The 16250-nt window shown below is 38.3% G+C and overlaps 2 protein-coding genes across 2 annotated transcripts; one reads left to right on the top strand and one right to left on the bottom strand.

Annotated features, from left to right (window-relative positions):
• Positions 1-5827: 5827 nt before the first annotated feature.
• On the top strand, positions 5828-10310 carry LOC309692310 (uncharacterized protein; the record flags this gene model as incomplete). The annotated part of the gene is made up of 7 exons (XM_082510663.1): positions 5828-6468; positions 7053-7186; positions 7489-7636; positions 9011-9154; positions 9268-9372; positions 9482-9746; positions 10101-10310. The coding sequence occupies exons 1-7, from the start codon at positions 6098-6100 to the stop codon at positions 10308-10310; spliced, it is 1377 nt and encodes a 458-aa protein (XP_082366789.1). The 5' UTR covers positions 5828-6097.
• On the bottom strand, positions 10307-14742 carry LOC309692287 (G2/M phase-specific E3 ubiquitin-protein ligase-like). Its single transcript, XM_082510631.1, has 12 exons — positions 14711-14742; positions 14364-14602; positions 13939-14042; positions 13562-13824; positions 13260-13457; positions 13083-13169; positions 12826-12924; positions 12469-12623; positions 12220-12348; positions 11851-11991; positions 11459-11576; positions 10307-11080 (listed from the first exon to the last, which is right to left on the bottom strand). Exons 3-12 carry the CDS (start codon positions 13965-13967, stop codon positions 10863-10865), a joined length of 1437 nt encoding a protein of 478 aa, XP_082366757.1. The 5' UTR covers positions 13968-14042; positions 14364-14602; positions 14711-14742; the 3' UTR covers positions 10307-10862.
• Positions 14743-16250: the final 1508 nt, after the last annotated feature.

Raw genomic sequence — 16250 nt, 5'->3', positions numbered from 1 at the left:
ACAAAAATTTACTAGAGAAGGTTAGGCAAATGGAATGTAACACTCAGCATGAGGGCTTATACAGTACATGCACGTCTGACTTGCTTACCCTTTAAATGCTCAAGTCAAAGCCTTCTGTCAACACTAGAGAAAGGGAATGTATGTGTGAAAGCACTGCTCGGTAAAAACTCTAGCAATCCATTTTAATTACCGAGAACAAAAGCAAAACGCAGTCACTCGAAGTTGACGTGGGGACGTGCTTCAAAGTACCTGTCAGCGTAGCTATAGGGAGGACAGAGCCCTGTGGGAAATATCAGTGTGTGCACGACGAGTCTCTCAGGGTATTTTAACCCTTTAGAGCCGATCGGAGCGGGAACGCTCTGTTATGCGTAACTATTTTTAAATCCCAGTAGCACTGCAACCACGTAAGCTAGCGCAAAAATTTTTTTTGCATATGAAACCGGAGGAGTTGTACTTACATCTGATGCCATCAGCTTGTCCTAGGTCACGGTTTCCTTCCACATAAAGCTTTGCAAAAACTGCATAAAAAGCGCTTGCAGGAACAAAAACATAATATTCCAGAAACACGCTTTACCGATCTGATCAGCTGTTCAAAACACTTCCTACGTTGGAATAGACGTCAGCGCGAACTTTTGCATTTCCGCCATTACCTGCCCGAAACCGGAAGTGACGTCATTTTCGCGGAAATGTAGTCTTTTTTGCGATCAGGGCCTCAGGGCCTATACTGCTCTTTTTAAAAGTTATCTTTGACTTTATGACTTTCTGTGTCGTTTCTGGGATGCTTAGGACTCATATTGCACTGCTGGAAATAGTTTATTTTGATGCATATGCTGCTTTTTTGCAAATTTGCAGTATAATATTTATTTTCGTTTTTCCTGCAGTGTATAAAAATTGGTGTATTTCAAAAATAAAACTATGAAGACACTCAAAATAATTTTCCTGTGGTGGGAAACTATTTTGTGCAACTTTTTTGTATTTACAGTTTTGAGGGATAAGACTCTTAAATTTCTCTAACTACAAATATATGTCAAAAAATCAAAAACGATTTTCAATTTTTTTGTAGTTTATTGCACTTTTTTGCAATTTATGTAATTACTATGCACTTAATGAATACATATTATTAAAATCTGGGCTATAATGGTTGTATTGATGTATAGCAACTTGAAATGCTCCCAAAAATGGCTCCACAGCATGTAAAAATATAATATAAGCTCTGGCGGACTTGGTTCTATGGTAGGTCTTAAAGGGTTAAAGGATTTATAGCTTCATAAATACAATCACACAGTGTGGTTGAATGGCCAGTAAGTGATGCGGTATGCGTTCCGTTTCGAAGCAAAAACCCCTCATGAAATGTGCTGTCATATTTAACTTCGACTTCAGTGAAAACTCAAAACAGACACCCAACAGGTTTCAGACATCCATGAAGAAATAAAATTCCATTTGTTCCATTGTTAATGTAACATTTTTCTTGATGGCCCTCTCTTTGATGCTGAATGTTCCCTGAAGGCACCAGCACTACAAAACTAAGCTTTATCTTCTAAAAACACATGCTGCTGCTATTCTTGCCCACTGCACCATACTGTTACATTTCTTTAGCTGGTTAGACTCTGAAGACAACTACTAATGAACGGTTGTATGCTTCGTACGTGTATGTGTACAGGTATTATCATGCTCTTTTTATTACATGATCCATAAGGCCTCAATTATACTGAATGGATGCACTGTTTTTCTTCTTGACTACTTTTTGCTCTCTTGGAGTATTTTCAACACATATGCAGTTTACACAAAGACACATTTTTCTATTCCAAAGTCTTGGATACTCAAATAATACCACAATTGAGCACAGGTCAGTCGCATACCAACAGACTCAGTGGGGTTTGTTAGCATCACCGAGACACACCGATGCCTGTGATATTTCAGGGGAGATATGCCAAAAGAAACAATTTTGACCATAGCTGTTTTGCATACACGACATATCACTTGGATCCTGACAGATCACATGCTTGCAAATGTGGAAAATGTAGGTATCTTTTCCTGACTGTTAATAAATTCAAAGTTTAATAAACATTCTAAGCAGCTGCTAACTTGGATTATATTGTTCTTATTTGTACTCATACTCTAGCTGTCCATTCTAGTGAAACTAAATGAAATACCCATTCCAACCAAACAACAGGTTAATGGTTGTTTTCTGACATAACTCTTGAACTTTGATTATACAATACCGCAATAAATTTTTATGTATCATTTATAGAAACTAAAATCTCTCCAGAGGTCATGAGTACACATTGTTTGCTTTGGATCCTTTCTGTTTCGGGGAATGCTGTTGTTCAGTCAGAAGTAGTGCAATAAAGTTCCCTTCATTGGCAAGATAAGGAGAAAATTGGAACAGCATATTTATGCATTATGTAACAGACATTCGGAAATTTCTTTTTTGTTCATTTCTTTTTTATTCTCAGTATTATATGTCAAAAAAGGACATCTGCATTTAATGCGTTTGTTGTTTTATTCCTTGTAAACATAAACTTTCAAATTACACTGCAGACATTCATCCTGTTATATTCTGAAATTATTTTTGCAGCTTACAGTTTTTGCCATATTGGAAACAATCATCCAGTGCGGGGGGTCAGCCTTTGCCTGATTGGAGCTATTTGAACACACTTGATTTTCCACAATCAAAGAGTTTCTTAAGTTGAGGCATGCCACTGGCCTAGCCAATTACAATCAACAGTCTGTGTGTTTCTCCCCTTTTTATCATCTATATACTGACAAGTGTGCTAAACCAAACAAGCATAGACATGTGCAGCTTCCCAATAACTCAAAAAACATATTCTTTTATGACATTGCTTTGGCTGCATGTCTTGATCATTTCAGTAGTACACACTAAATCTAAATCAATGTTCAGCAGCAGACAGCATGCTAATCTTCAAAGAACAGCTTTGTTATACATGAAGAGGGGGGGGGGGTTCCGCTCCATTAACCTGTTCCTGCCTTTACTTAATGCCCAAATACCCTCATAAATACAGAGGGCTCAGCTTTGGCTGGACACCGAAACAAGGTACCCTGTTCTTGTGGGGCAATGACAGATTTAGTCTAGACTGAGGTTGTGTCTGGCTGCTGTGGCAGGTGTGTTTTCACACTGTATGCTATGTCGTAAATATAAATGTGGGTGTGTGTAGGTGGGTCGCAGAAAGTTATAAATTAAGTTTTTTAAGGCTGCCTTTATTATTGGCCAGTTCGAAGTATTCAGCAGCAAAGTTCCAACACTAACCAATGAACAAAAATGACCCACTAAATCATGGCTAGACACTTAGAGGATCACGTATTACAGTGCTTAAGCACATTAGCAAAATAACAGTGCACTTGCTAAGAGCGTTTGCCTCCTGCATGGTTTTTTGATAGTTTACCAGATCTCAAAATAAGAATTTGAATAAGAAAAAGCGTACATTTTTATTCTGGGTGATCCTCTAAACTGAAGGTTGGTAGTTTGAAGCCTCGTCAATGCTTATGAGAACAGGTGAATGCGGCTTATAGTGTAAAAAGGACTTTGAGCGGCCACCAAGACTAAAAAGAAAAGTGTGCGTTAAAATTATCCCAGACTCATAGAGAGGGCTCATTCTAAGGTTTGGGGCTCTTTTATCATAAATTACTGCATTAGTGTAGTGTGGTATGGAGGCGATCAGCTTATGGCACTGCTGAGGTGTTATTATACCAGATTGCCTTCAGTTTGTCTGTATTTTTAGATCATATGATTCTCATCTTCATTTTGATAATACCTCATAGGTTCTCTGTGGGGTTCTGGCCAATCAAGCAGAGTTATAACATGGGCAGTAGATCTGGCTCTTGGGTAGGTAGTAAGCCCTGCTGGAAAAGGATATTAGGATCTCCATATAGTTTGTTAGCAGATCAAAGCATGAATTGCTCTAAAATGGCCTAGTAAATAACTGTGTTGACTTAGGACTTGATAATGCAAAGTGGACCACCCACCACTAATACCAGCTGATGACCTGACCCCCAAAATCATCACAGCCTGTGGAAACATCTCTGCCTCTCTACTTTTCCTCCAGTCTCTAAGACATCAAAATTAAAAATGTACTTTCTTTGGACCACCGTGCAACAGTCCAGGTCTTTTTCTCACCCTCCCTCCGCTCCTTCTGAAGCTCTCCAAAGTTCTTGAATCAACTTTTCTTGATAATCCTCTTAAGACTGCGGTCAGTCATGTTGCTTATGCACCTTCTCCTGCCACAGTTTTCCCTTCCAGTCAACTTCCCATTAATATGCTTTGATACAGCGCTCTGCCAACAGCCAGCCTTTCCACCATCAACCTCCTGATTTTGATTCAAATGATTTTTTTCACAATATTAGTTTTTTACTGTTCTATTATTTACAGTACATATTCAAATACATCACACCACAATATATACAGAAAACTGATGTACACTTAAACACACGTGCATTCATTTGCACCTGAATACTCTCAAACTAGCTACAAATAAATCTGCCTAATCACATATTCATGCACACACAAACAGCCCGAAACAGACATGTATATGATGAACTGCCGCAACCTCCCTGCATTAGGTCAGTGCTGGAAATGTTTCCCTACAGACTCAGAGATTATCAGTTAATGCAAATGACGCGTGTTGACAGCAGCTGCACGCAAACATGAACAAGCGCAGGTCAGACAGCTGCTCTAACAAGAGCACAGCGGCACGATATCTCTGCCAGGCCCTGACCTGTACACGATGCTCTGTGCCAACCTGCTCTGTGTTCACTTTATTTATAACTCTGCTGCCAGTCGTATTATCCGTGTTATCTACAATCCGTCAAACACTCACCCCTTCTCCATCCTGTGCTTCTTGCACTCTATTCGCGATTAGCTCCTCTCCCTGTTTTGCTCTTGTCAGTATCTAACATACTATATTTTTCTCCGCCTTTGACACCTCTGTCTTTTTTTCTTCTGCTCCACAAGAGTTTGGTTGGCAGGCACACATGTGGCTTTAGATCGAGCTCTGTCTTGCTTATCACGTTTCCTTTTCATCCCAAACCCTTTTATCTTGTCACAGTTCTTTTGTTATTTAGAGTTTGCAATAATGAAGCGACCTTGACATTTAATCATTTCTTTTGTCCACTGATGGATTTGATCATCATCCCCTTTTCAAATGTATCCTATTAAAATGGAATAAATTCTGGGTCTTTTGTTTTGGGTATCTTATCTGACAATGAATCACAGTAACGATAGCAGAGGGTGGCCTAATCAGATACTGTCAGCAAATCCTCCTAAAGTGTGAAAATGTCTCACCTCCCAGGGCATGTTGCATGCCAAAGCTTGATCAACAGCCTCGCCGCTGCAAGTAAAGAAGTCAATTAACATCCTCTGTCAGCTTCCAGCTAACTGGAACCATCCCTGAAGGGTGTACAAATTTCAGGCAGTAATCTAATTTCACATGAACACACATCAGGCCCCTTAGAACAGCAAAAAATCCAATATGAAGAAATATGATGACTTGCACTTGCTGCTCGGTATTGGGTTCAGGCCATCAGGTTCACTCTCATAGATGAACTGCAGGTTGCACAACAGCCCAGGGGATATGGAACTCCAAAGTGTTCAAAATTAAATAAATAAATAAGTCATGATGAAATAAATAACTATGTGAATAAATAAGACACAGATATGTAATGTGAGAATGATATTGTGAAATAATTGAACACATTTTGAAAAAAAGCTCATTATTGTGAAATATATTGCATTCTGCTATAAAAATTTACTTGTTATTGTGAAATATTATTTCATGATCATTATTTTTCACAATAACAGAGATTATTCCTGAGGTATTTTATTTATTTCCAGCCGTTTTTAATCCAAAATGTCCTTTTTTTCAAAGTCAGTCTTTATTTCAAAATCCCGTTTTTCCCAATGGCCTATTTATTTCATAATGCGACTTTTCAGCAGAATGACTTTGTCTGTCAATCAGTGTGAGTGGGCTTGACCTTTGCGCCTATTGGCTGATCGTTTACTATCGACTAGTTTTCCTGGATACCTGCTCCTCGGACGGCTGCTACAGGTAGCAAAAACGTGCTAGGTCAAAAGTCACGGAGGATGGCGGACTGGTGTGAACTTCAGTCAATTCTGCTCATTTTAGCAGATCAGATAGAGAGGGATCATTTACCTGTAGATACTGTTTTGAGTCGTTTAGATGATGTTTCTGAAATGCTTGGGATGATAATTGCTCTTCAAGATGTTAGCATCGATGACACCATTGTCGAAAGTTTAAGATCAATTCAGCACCGTGTTCGTTTGGAATACGCCGAGGAAGAACAGTCTTCAAATGTTGGTCGTCCACGTCTTGAAATCCCGGCTGCAGCACTCAGGACTTTAGTGCTGTCCGGTATAACCATCGGGGTAATTGCCGATATGTTTTCTGTGTCTCCGAGCACAATTAGGAGGAGAATGACGGAGGAAGGTCTAAGGTAAGTTTATGCTGTAATTTAACACCTGTGTGAGTCTGTACACAGCATTATTTAGATGTTGACCTTAATTATGACGTTTGATATTGAAATATTATCGCTTACTTTTTTATTGTGAATGTCTAAAATAAGCGTGGCAGCTACGGCTAATGCTATCGGCGCCATCTTGTTGTTGAGACACGTTTAGCTGGCGCAGTGTTAGCTGTTAGAGTGTGTTAACTCGGAGACTTGGCGGCAGTGGAACCTGTAGGAACCTTTTACACAGAGTAAACCCACCAGCTTTCCACAGTCTACTTACTTATCACATCTTGGTAGACAGCAGGGTCATTAGTGCTTTAAATAGTACATAGTTGAATGTTTCATTGCTGTTTGCAGCTAATTGTTCTCTGATAACACATAACAAAGTTGATGTTAAATAGCAAGTTTATTGAAATGGTTTTGTCTATTACAGCAGCGTTTTAAATATCATACTTTCTCTGGTGTCTTCAGTAAAGCTAAAACAAGAATACATTTACGTCCTTGGTTCTTTCAGGAAAACGTTTTGTTGAGACTTGCTGTTATACTAAAAAAAAAAAAAAAATGTGCAGAAAATCTGATAGGTATTCTTCTATTGGGAATGAAGACTTGGATGCAAAAGTGCTGGACATTCAGCGTCATCACCCAAATGCCGGCTGCAGAATGATGATGGGACATCTACGATCCAGTGGCATACACATTCAAAGTAAGCTGATATTGTTTGAATATCCAAACACCAGTTTCTGGCCCAGAAAGCATGTGTCAGTGTAGCCATGATGTGATATTATAATGTAGGCATCAAAAATGACTAGGCATGTTCGCATCACTGTTATGCAGTTATGTTCCTGTTTGAACCAGTTTGTACATGATTCTCTGTCCCTAGTAAATCTGTACAGCACCTGGATACTTACCTGAAGCAATGAAGATCTGTCTCATAAGCATTACAGTGTTTACAATACAGTCTTTTTGTAGTTGTTAGTACTAAGACATGATCTGTTTGTTAATCAGGATTTCGACTGATGGATTCAATGAGACGAGTCAATCCAGAAGGGGTCATGATGCGACGGTTATCTATTCAGACTGCAAGGCGTCGTCAGTACAGTGTACCAGCACCAAATCACCTTTGGCATATCGATGGAAATCATAAACTAATTCGGTCAGTACTTGCATCACCTTTTCCCTATTCCATTGAGGTAACAGAATGCATGTATAAAATTGTAAAATGAAGCCTTGAGTTTGTAAATGTCATCTTAAATGCTGTCATATAAGGCCATTTACAGGATTTGCTATAGTCATGTCTGAGGCTTTGCATTATGCATGTGATTCCTTGCACTACAGATCTTTCTGTAAAGTGTTTAAGTTTCCCTTCTATTATTTCTTTTACATTCCTGTTATAACATGTTGTCACTTTATATGGAACTGAAATATTGGTCTTGCTTGTATGTAACTGGGGACTAGGGCTGCCACAAACGATTATTTTGATAGTCGACTAGTCACCGATTATTTATGCGATTAGTCGACTAATCAGATCATCATCCACTGGACGTAAAACTACAGCTTATTGCACCAGCAGCATCTGCTCTTATATAACTATCATTAGCTTACAGCTTTAAGCTTTTAAGGTGCTAACTAAAAATAAAGACAAGATGATAGTTTATTCAATTTTAATGAAATTTGCAGATTGTTTTGGTAAAGTTTAATAAACTCCTTGCTATCTAAAATATAACAGGACACTGGAGTATATTCTCCAGCATCTCACACTTCTGATAATCAGCTGTCTGCTTGACGTTTATTCAGCTGTGTAAAAACTATAACTTTAATCTCAGCCAAACCGATTTACTCAGGAACAAATAAAATACTAAAAAAAAAAAAAAGCCAAACAACAACATTTTTAATTTATCTAAGTGACTCATATATATTTAACCTGAGTCGCGAAAGACGGCGGTGGGTTTGAAAACAATTTGCCGGGAGTCCAGTGTTCTCACGGCGCTAGTGACCTAGCCCCCGGCTAGCTATCGAGCTAGTGGGTAACAGACGTCTCCGAAAACGTCGGAGCGCTTTTGAAAATATGTGGTGTCCTGATAAACTGAGCCGATATTTGAGGTTTACACAGTTACATTCTCGCCTGAAAATATGTTAAACGTTTATTTTGTGATCCAGAAAGAATAATAAGAGTAATATTAAAACTAACTAGCTACCGCCATTGTTGGAAACTAAGCTGGGCCGCGCTATGAATTCTGGGACACAGCTGCTTCTTCTTCTTCTTCGGGGTTTAACGGCAGGTGGCATCCTTGTACATGCAGTGCTGCCATCTTCTGTTTCAGTCCGTTATTACACTCTTAAATCCTGCTATTATTCCTGCGTCTTTTGCGATCTTACAAAGCTTCAAACGACGCGTCGACTATTAAATCAGTCGTCGACGATTTTGATAGTCGACGTAATCGTGACTAGTCGACAAATCGTGGCAGCCCTACTGGGGACATGACAATGTTTTTTCTTGTTTTGTTTTTTTTTAATTCTGCCTTGTCAGATGGAGATTTGTTGTCCATGGTGGGATAGATGGTTTTTCTAGGTTAATTGTCTACCTTAAAGCTGCCACCAACAACAAAGCTACAACAGTTTTTGATGGTTTCTTGTCAGCAATCAGACAATATGGCATACCGTCAAGAGTCCGGTAAGAGGTGTTTAACAAATACAGTATGTCAAAAAACTCTGTATTGGACAGTAGTTATATTCAGATTGTTACTCTCACTGACTCGGATCAAAACTTCTCTACTTTTTTTCCAGGTCAGACAAAGGAGGGGAAAATGTGAAGGTTGCACATTTCATGGTGCAGACAATGGGGGAGAACAGGAACTCTCACATTACAGGCAGAAGTGTTCACAACCAGCGGTAAGGACAAGTAAATTGATGGCCTGTCTTACATTTTTTTCACACATGCAATTGTAATAAAACAAATGGTTTCTGAGCATAATTGACTGTTTTTCACTGTGTCTTATAGCATTGAGCGCCTGTGGAGGGATGTATATGAAAACGTCCTTGACCTTTTCTACACAATCTTCACCCAGCTGGAGATTCAAGGACTGCTCAACCCTGGTGAAGAAATTGACTTGTTTGCACTGCACAGATGCTTTTTGCATCACATTCAACATCATCTTCAGTCATTCCAGGAAGCATGGAATCAGCACGGACTCAGAACAGCAAACAACCATTCACCTCTGCAACTCTGGTTGCTGCACAGAAAGGAGGGACAAGATTTGTCACAGGTACATGACTATTTGATCCGTATTTGTTCTTCTATGTAAAACTCTACTATCTGTAGTTGAGGTGAGTTTATTTCTACTGTTCGAGTTGGTGTACCGAATATTTCTCCTGTAAGTGAAAATGTCTCTCAAGCCATTCTCTCCTTTTATTCCATCTGTCAGGTATAGATGGCAATACTTTAAACAAAGTTAAATTTGTTATACCTGAAGAGAACCAATCCTGACCTAGAATGGGTGAATGAATAATTATGCCTAAGAAACTCACATAGGCCCTGACAGACTCAATAAGTCCATCTAGGAACAGCTGCAGGAAACACCTCTTCAGTTTAGATTTAAAACATGTGCATGCTCTTTCAGGTTGATGAGGATTATGGTGTGGACTGGACAGGACCACATAATCACCGCCCATCAAATGAGATCACCATTCCTGAGATTCAGCTCCCACGTGCACTGAGTGAACGAGAGCTTGCTGTGCTACCAAACAACAACGTTTCACTCAGTCAAGCTTTGGATACCTACTGTGAAACTGTTCAGTCACTCAAACTTACGTGTGATACCACACCGTAAGTCTTCAAAGTAAGCAGGTGCAATATGTTCACACCCCTTTTTTAAGTTTCTACATCTATGGCTTTGTAGCTAATACTGACTCAAAACAGCATAACCAATTTCATTTTCAACAAAACAGTGAGTGGCTATAAAACAGGATTTGTTTTACACAGCTGTCACTTTAATAATAATAAAAATAAGTGATTTGATTTGATATTCATTTCTTGGATGTACAGTACCGGTACATGTCAACTCTGAGCAGATTTAATACAATGCACACGGTACAGTAGTATAAAATCTTAATGCAAATAAATTTTCCAGTAGCGAGAATAAAATAAACATAATGTGTAATTTATAATGTACAGTGAACAACTGATTTTGTTTTCTGAACTCTTTTTAATATAAACTGACAAAAAGCAATAAATGCTCACCTGTACTGTGTATTTTACACTGTCAAGTGTATTAAAGGAACTAGAACTCACTAGATTGTCCGTTTCTTTGAACACTGAATACAGTAATGTGATGCAAGAAAGAAAAATGGTCTAATCTTACCATGTGGTTATGGAATCAACCCTAAACCAGACCAAAACCTGAGTCAGTACAGTTGAGACACACCTCAATGTCCATCAGAAATGATTCATAGGTACAGTAGTGTGCAGGAAGACGTAGTACTTCAAAACAGGTGGAAGACTTTGGAAGACTGCTGTTGACCACTTCCACAGTCATTTCTCTCGGCAAGACTTCCCATCCTGTCCAAAACTTGATGAGGGCTTTTCGTTGTGCACAAGACGCTGCAATGGAACATTGTTTTGAGCTATAATGACATCCTATATTCATTATTTTGAGTCTTTTATGGAGAAATACCTTAAAAGATGAACAATTACATAAAGAGCACAAGACATTTTTGCCCCACTCAAATTGCTGTTGTAGCTGTCATAGATATTTTTATGGTAACAAAGCTAAAAGTAGTTACATACAATTATAATGCAAATGATAATGCCACCACTCTGTTTTTTATGTATTGCATGGAGGCAGTATGGAGCAAATAAGAAAACAAAATTATACTATAGTGTACTTTGTTAATGACCCGAGATCACTGGACTGTATGTAATTTACCAAAGTATAATCAGAGAAAACCAATAGCAAAATACCTATCGCAGCAGACTTACCATTTTCAATGAAGGACCGAAGGTAGCCTGCCACTCTGCATTTATCCTCAAGAGAGCATTCCTCTTCCTCCTCATCTTCATCTTCTGTGGCAGGCCACACTATCCTTTCTAGAATAGACTGCATAAAATAGTTCACCTTGGTTAATTTTTTCTCTTAAATGCTACAAGATAAAATAAGCTTAATTTGTCATTTTATATCTTTACTTATCTTGTAGTCTTAAGAGCGTCAGCAACATTAGGTGTATTTTTATTAAATGTAACCCAGCTGTTCGACTAGCCCAAGCATACAAAATAGTATATTGATGTTTTGTGTCAACAATTAATGTTCATCCTTCATAAATTAACCAAATACCTTTACTATTCAGATGTTAAAAGATGTGACCTGACTTTACCTCACAACAGGGAGCAGTCTCTGATTCCCTTGGTAAGAAAAGAGGAATGATGTCTGATCTTTCTGTCAGAAGCGGCCATACCATGGTCTCCTTAAGCCCTTTCCTCAGCTGCTTGACTTGACGGCTTGTTCGTGTTATGACCTACAACAGTGAGACCAAACCAAAACTGAAGTGTGAGTCCGTAAAGTAAAACACACTTTAAATGTTAAATACTTAAAGAACATCCACTGTACTGATAAAGCATTTCAAATGGCCTCCAAAGAGATTTTTTTTAATGTATATGAAAAATGTACTTATTCACATCCAAAGGTTTGATTTGCTTTTCTATTTAAAATTTACATTTATTGGGGAGAGTAAGTCCGTACTCACAGCGTGGAATAGCAGACGTTCATACAGCCACTTTCTATTGGTTTGTGTGACACCTGGCAGGTCCCAAGCCAGGGCTAGCTCGAGAACATTTCTTCGTTCCAGTTCTGTTAATTCAGCAGTGCCATCAAGCTAGGACAGAGGGGAAAAAAATTAGTCAGTAGTAGGTACTGATGGCTATTCAATCTTGTCTCTAAATTTAATATTTAGTGAAATAGTAATTCTTTAAAATAATGGTACAAAAATGCAAACCAGCTGAATAGTGCTGCGGATATCAATATCAGGGCAATCCTCAATCTGAACTGTAGCTGTTTCAGGTGAGCCACCAAAAAGGACATGGATGATTGCAGGACTTATACCAGACACACACGGTCCACCATGAATGAATGAATGTCCCATTATTCTTCCTAAGATCAAACATAATAAATTCACTTAGCCTAACATTGCATGGGGGTAAAGACAAACAGTTTTGTAACTGTATTCAATCTAGTTTTCATCTTTATGGTTACAGTTAGGATAATGTAACACAAGTAATGCTTTTTCCTTTAGTGCTGCACATGTATTATTTTAAATTACTATTCCTCTTATTTCTGTACATAACTTTCTTACCTGCCACCAAAAACATGTCACTCTCAAGCAAGGTCTGAGAAGTGGATGGAGTCAAGTGTTCTGGCTCACCGTCAAACAGTCTTGTAAGATCTGTGTTCCCTGAAAAGAGTACATCTAGGTTATGGTGAGTATGAGAAATCCAGGCAGTAATTTTAACACAATTAACTCATTTACATAACAAATACATTTTCTTTACATGAATAAATATTCTCTTATTTAATCCACTATACATGTGCCCAGTCTAGTTTCATACATACCAAAATTCAAATGCAAACCAGACTGTACTAGAGAAACTGCCTTTGAGAAGAAGAATCTCTTCACCCCTTCTCCAACAGCAACATCCCCTAAAAGGAAGAAGGAAAAAAAAAAACTTGTGAAGTTTCAGATTAGTCAGTCACTGGATTTCTAATGTTTTCACAATACAGAAAAAATACCTTCCAGTTTGCAGCTGACAGGGCCCGCCCACTCTACCTTTGGAGCTTTGTAGAGGGAGATAAGTGATCTCTGTTGATCCACAATACTTTCCCGCAAGTCCATTTGCAGGACTACTGCCTTTCTTGTCTCATACTTTGAAAGTAACTCGGACTTGTAGAGCCAGGCTGCTCTGGTTGCATCTTGTTCACATTTCCACTCTGAAAGGTACACATTTGTATGGATCACATGAATCAAAAGAAATAAAATATATGTATTTTTTGCCATTTGTCTGGTATCTTCCTAACTTAATTCCTGTCACTACCTGGTTTTTCCCCTAGAAGTGACTTTTCCTCATCTTGATGAGATGCATCTTCCTGCACTACCACCATATCACCTGACGATTGCTCTGCTCTTGCTGAGGTTATGGTGGATTCCAAGATGATACTATCTGGTTCCTCTACCCCGCAGGACAGATTCCAGGCATCACTGTTGCTACAGGATGGGACCTCTGACCTTGCTGTTGTACTACGAGTCTGCCTAGCCTGACTTTCAGTAACAGACTGAGGTTCAGCACCACTCAATGAACTGTGAGAGGGATTGGCAGAGATTTCAGCATCCATCACCAATATATACAAAGTGGACTTACTTAGTTTCCACACTATATACTAAAATATATAGAAAATCAAAGATGTTCCTTACCTTGTGCATTTAGTGATGTGGTTTTTCATTTTATTTAAAGGAATGTTAATGTCACAATTCAGGCATTTTGTGGGGGGTCCGTGTTGCTGGAGGGTTGTCAGGCTCTACAGAGAATATGGAGATAAAAATATATTTAATATACATTTGGTGCATACTGTGATAAAAAATGTTTTGACAGTTCTGCAATCGCATTTGCCAACGTGAGAAGCAGAAACAAATTGTAAACACAAAATTACATATCTCCTTCTAAACCTTTTCTAAGAATTGCTTACATACACATTCAGAACCATTATTACTCATATGCAGTCATGTTTCTAACCAGCTGACAGCTAAAGTGATTTGACACATAGTTGAGCTTAGCTAGCCATTTGAACTAGTTTATTAATACATGCAAATAACATATTCTGACCCTAGTCATTACTCACGTCTTCCAAATCAATACTTTTCTGCAGTGGCCTTATATAGATCAAAGCTTGTCCAATTCCACTCAATGGACTGCGGAGATATCGCACTGTATATCCAGTGTCTGGGCTTGGGATTGTGCACAGGTTACGGCTTCGTGTTGTACCAGAGATTCTCAGCAGTTCAAACCCTCCTGTGTCTTTAAGCTGAGGGAAGGTATCCTCAATCTTTGCCTTGACCACTTCTGGGTCATCATCCCTTCCTATAAAACACATTACTTGCTGTACATTACTACAAAAATGGTACATATAACAGTAAAAATGTAGTTAAACTGAATCTTGAAATATTAACAAATGACATGTAGCATCACCTTGGAATGAAATCCGTTTCTCTCCAAGTCCAGCTGCTGCTAGGTCAAATTTGACTCACTCTGTAAGGGGCAAACAGTCTTGCGACTTCAGCTTTAAAAAGGGAAAAACAATATTATAGAAAACATTCTAAAAGCTTAGATTAATTGCTACTTAATTTGCAAGTATTATACCCGCTTACAAAATCACTACATTGAACTAGAATTGCTTTATTTTCATTCACATAGATTACTTGACTTCCATATTAGCAGAGAAAATAAGACACTTTAAAACGACATGATTTAACTATTACCTACAACAATGTAAACAGTGATACAGACATTAACCCAGAAGACGATTATCTTCTCTTACCTAATTTATTAAGTTCTTTGCTATGATAAAAAACAGTATAAAAAATTTGTGACTGAACTGATTAAAAAGCTCATTTTTGGCAGACAGACTAACCAAGAAGTAATAACATCGTTACTTACCCTGAACAGCGTTTCGTGGAGTGGAGCTAGCTGTGATAGCGTTAGCGTTTGCTAACGTTAACATTGTGATGTTTTGATGAGAACTTGGACCAGGGACCGCTTCATCTCCAGTATGCTGCTGCAACACTCTCTCAGACTGAGGTGAAGACGTACAATCTAAGCGGTTAGCAACTTCTCTGAGTAACTCAGAAACGGACTTGTTTCCTGCAGCCATGCCCTTCACAAGAATTGATACACCTGTAACGTTATTCGCGCCCAGTGTTTTGCATTTGTCGGTGCCTTAAGTTTATCTTGAGCTGCATACTGCCGCCAGCTGCATAGGAGACGCATTGCTCCATTAAACCTAAATCGACAATTCATGTGCTATTACTTATGTCTGAGTAAAGGAGCAACCAATCACACGAGTGGCTCCGCCCTGTCTCTCTTGATTGACAGACAAAGTCATTCTGCTGAAAAGTCGCATTATGAAATAAATAGGCCATCGGGAAAAACGGGATTTTGAAATAAAGACTGACTTTGAAAAAAAGGACATTTTGGAATAAAAACGGCTGGAAATAAATAAAATGCCTCAGGAATAATCTCTGTCATTGTGAAAAATAAAGACCATGAAATAATATTTCACAATAATAAGTAAATTTATATAGCAGAATGGAATATATTTCACAATAATGAGCATTTATTTCAAAATGTGTTCAATTATTTCACAATATCATTCTTACATTACATATCTGTGTCTTATTTATTCACATAGTTATTTATTTCATCATGACTTATTTATTTATTTAATTTTGAACACTTTGGAGTTCCATAAGGGGAGGGTGAACATTTTCAACCAAAGAGTAGAGTTAGAGGAACAGCCCACCATTTGGGAATACATCATCAGTCTGATTATAAGATCAGCCTCAAATTCCTTTTCCGGTCATGAAACTAGATAGCCTAGCGTAACTTTTTAAATGGAAAAGGCCAGGGGAGAGCCATTAAAATAGAAAGGCTATTTCCAGCACCTCTTTAAGTTCTCTTTCACAACTTTTTTATATATATATTTAAATTCTGACTGAAATAATATTAACAG

Source organism: Aulonocara stuartgranti, assembly GCF_965226115.1.
Source record: "Aulonocara stuartgranti genome assembly, chromosome: 17".
NCBI classification, from domain to species: domain Eukaryota; kingdom Metazoa; phylum Chordata; class Actinopteri; order Cichliformes; family Cichlidae; genus Aulonocara; species Aulonocara stuartgranti.
The sequence above is the reverse complement of the archived record's forward strand: the minus strand, read 5'-3'. Positions and strand labels throughout refer to the sequence as shown.

What these genes read in the sequence shown, in the direction of transcription:
- LOC309692287 (XM_082510631.1), bottom strand. Translation starts at nt 13,967, where the DNA reads ATGAAAAACCACATCACTAAATGCACAAG. An exon ending in ACTTCTAGGGGAAAAACCAG is followed by an intron (nt 13,458 to 13,561) that starts GTAGTGACAGGA and finishes TGTACCTTTCAG; the next exon opens with AGTGGAAATGTGAACAAGAT. An exon ending in TGGTTTGCATTTGAATTTTG is followed by an intron (nt 12,925 to 13,082) that starts GTATGTATGAAA and finishes TACTCTTTTCAG; the next exon opens with GGAACACAGATCTTACAAGA.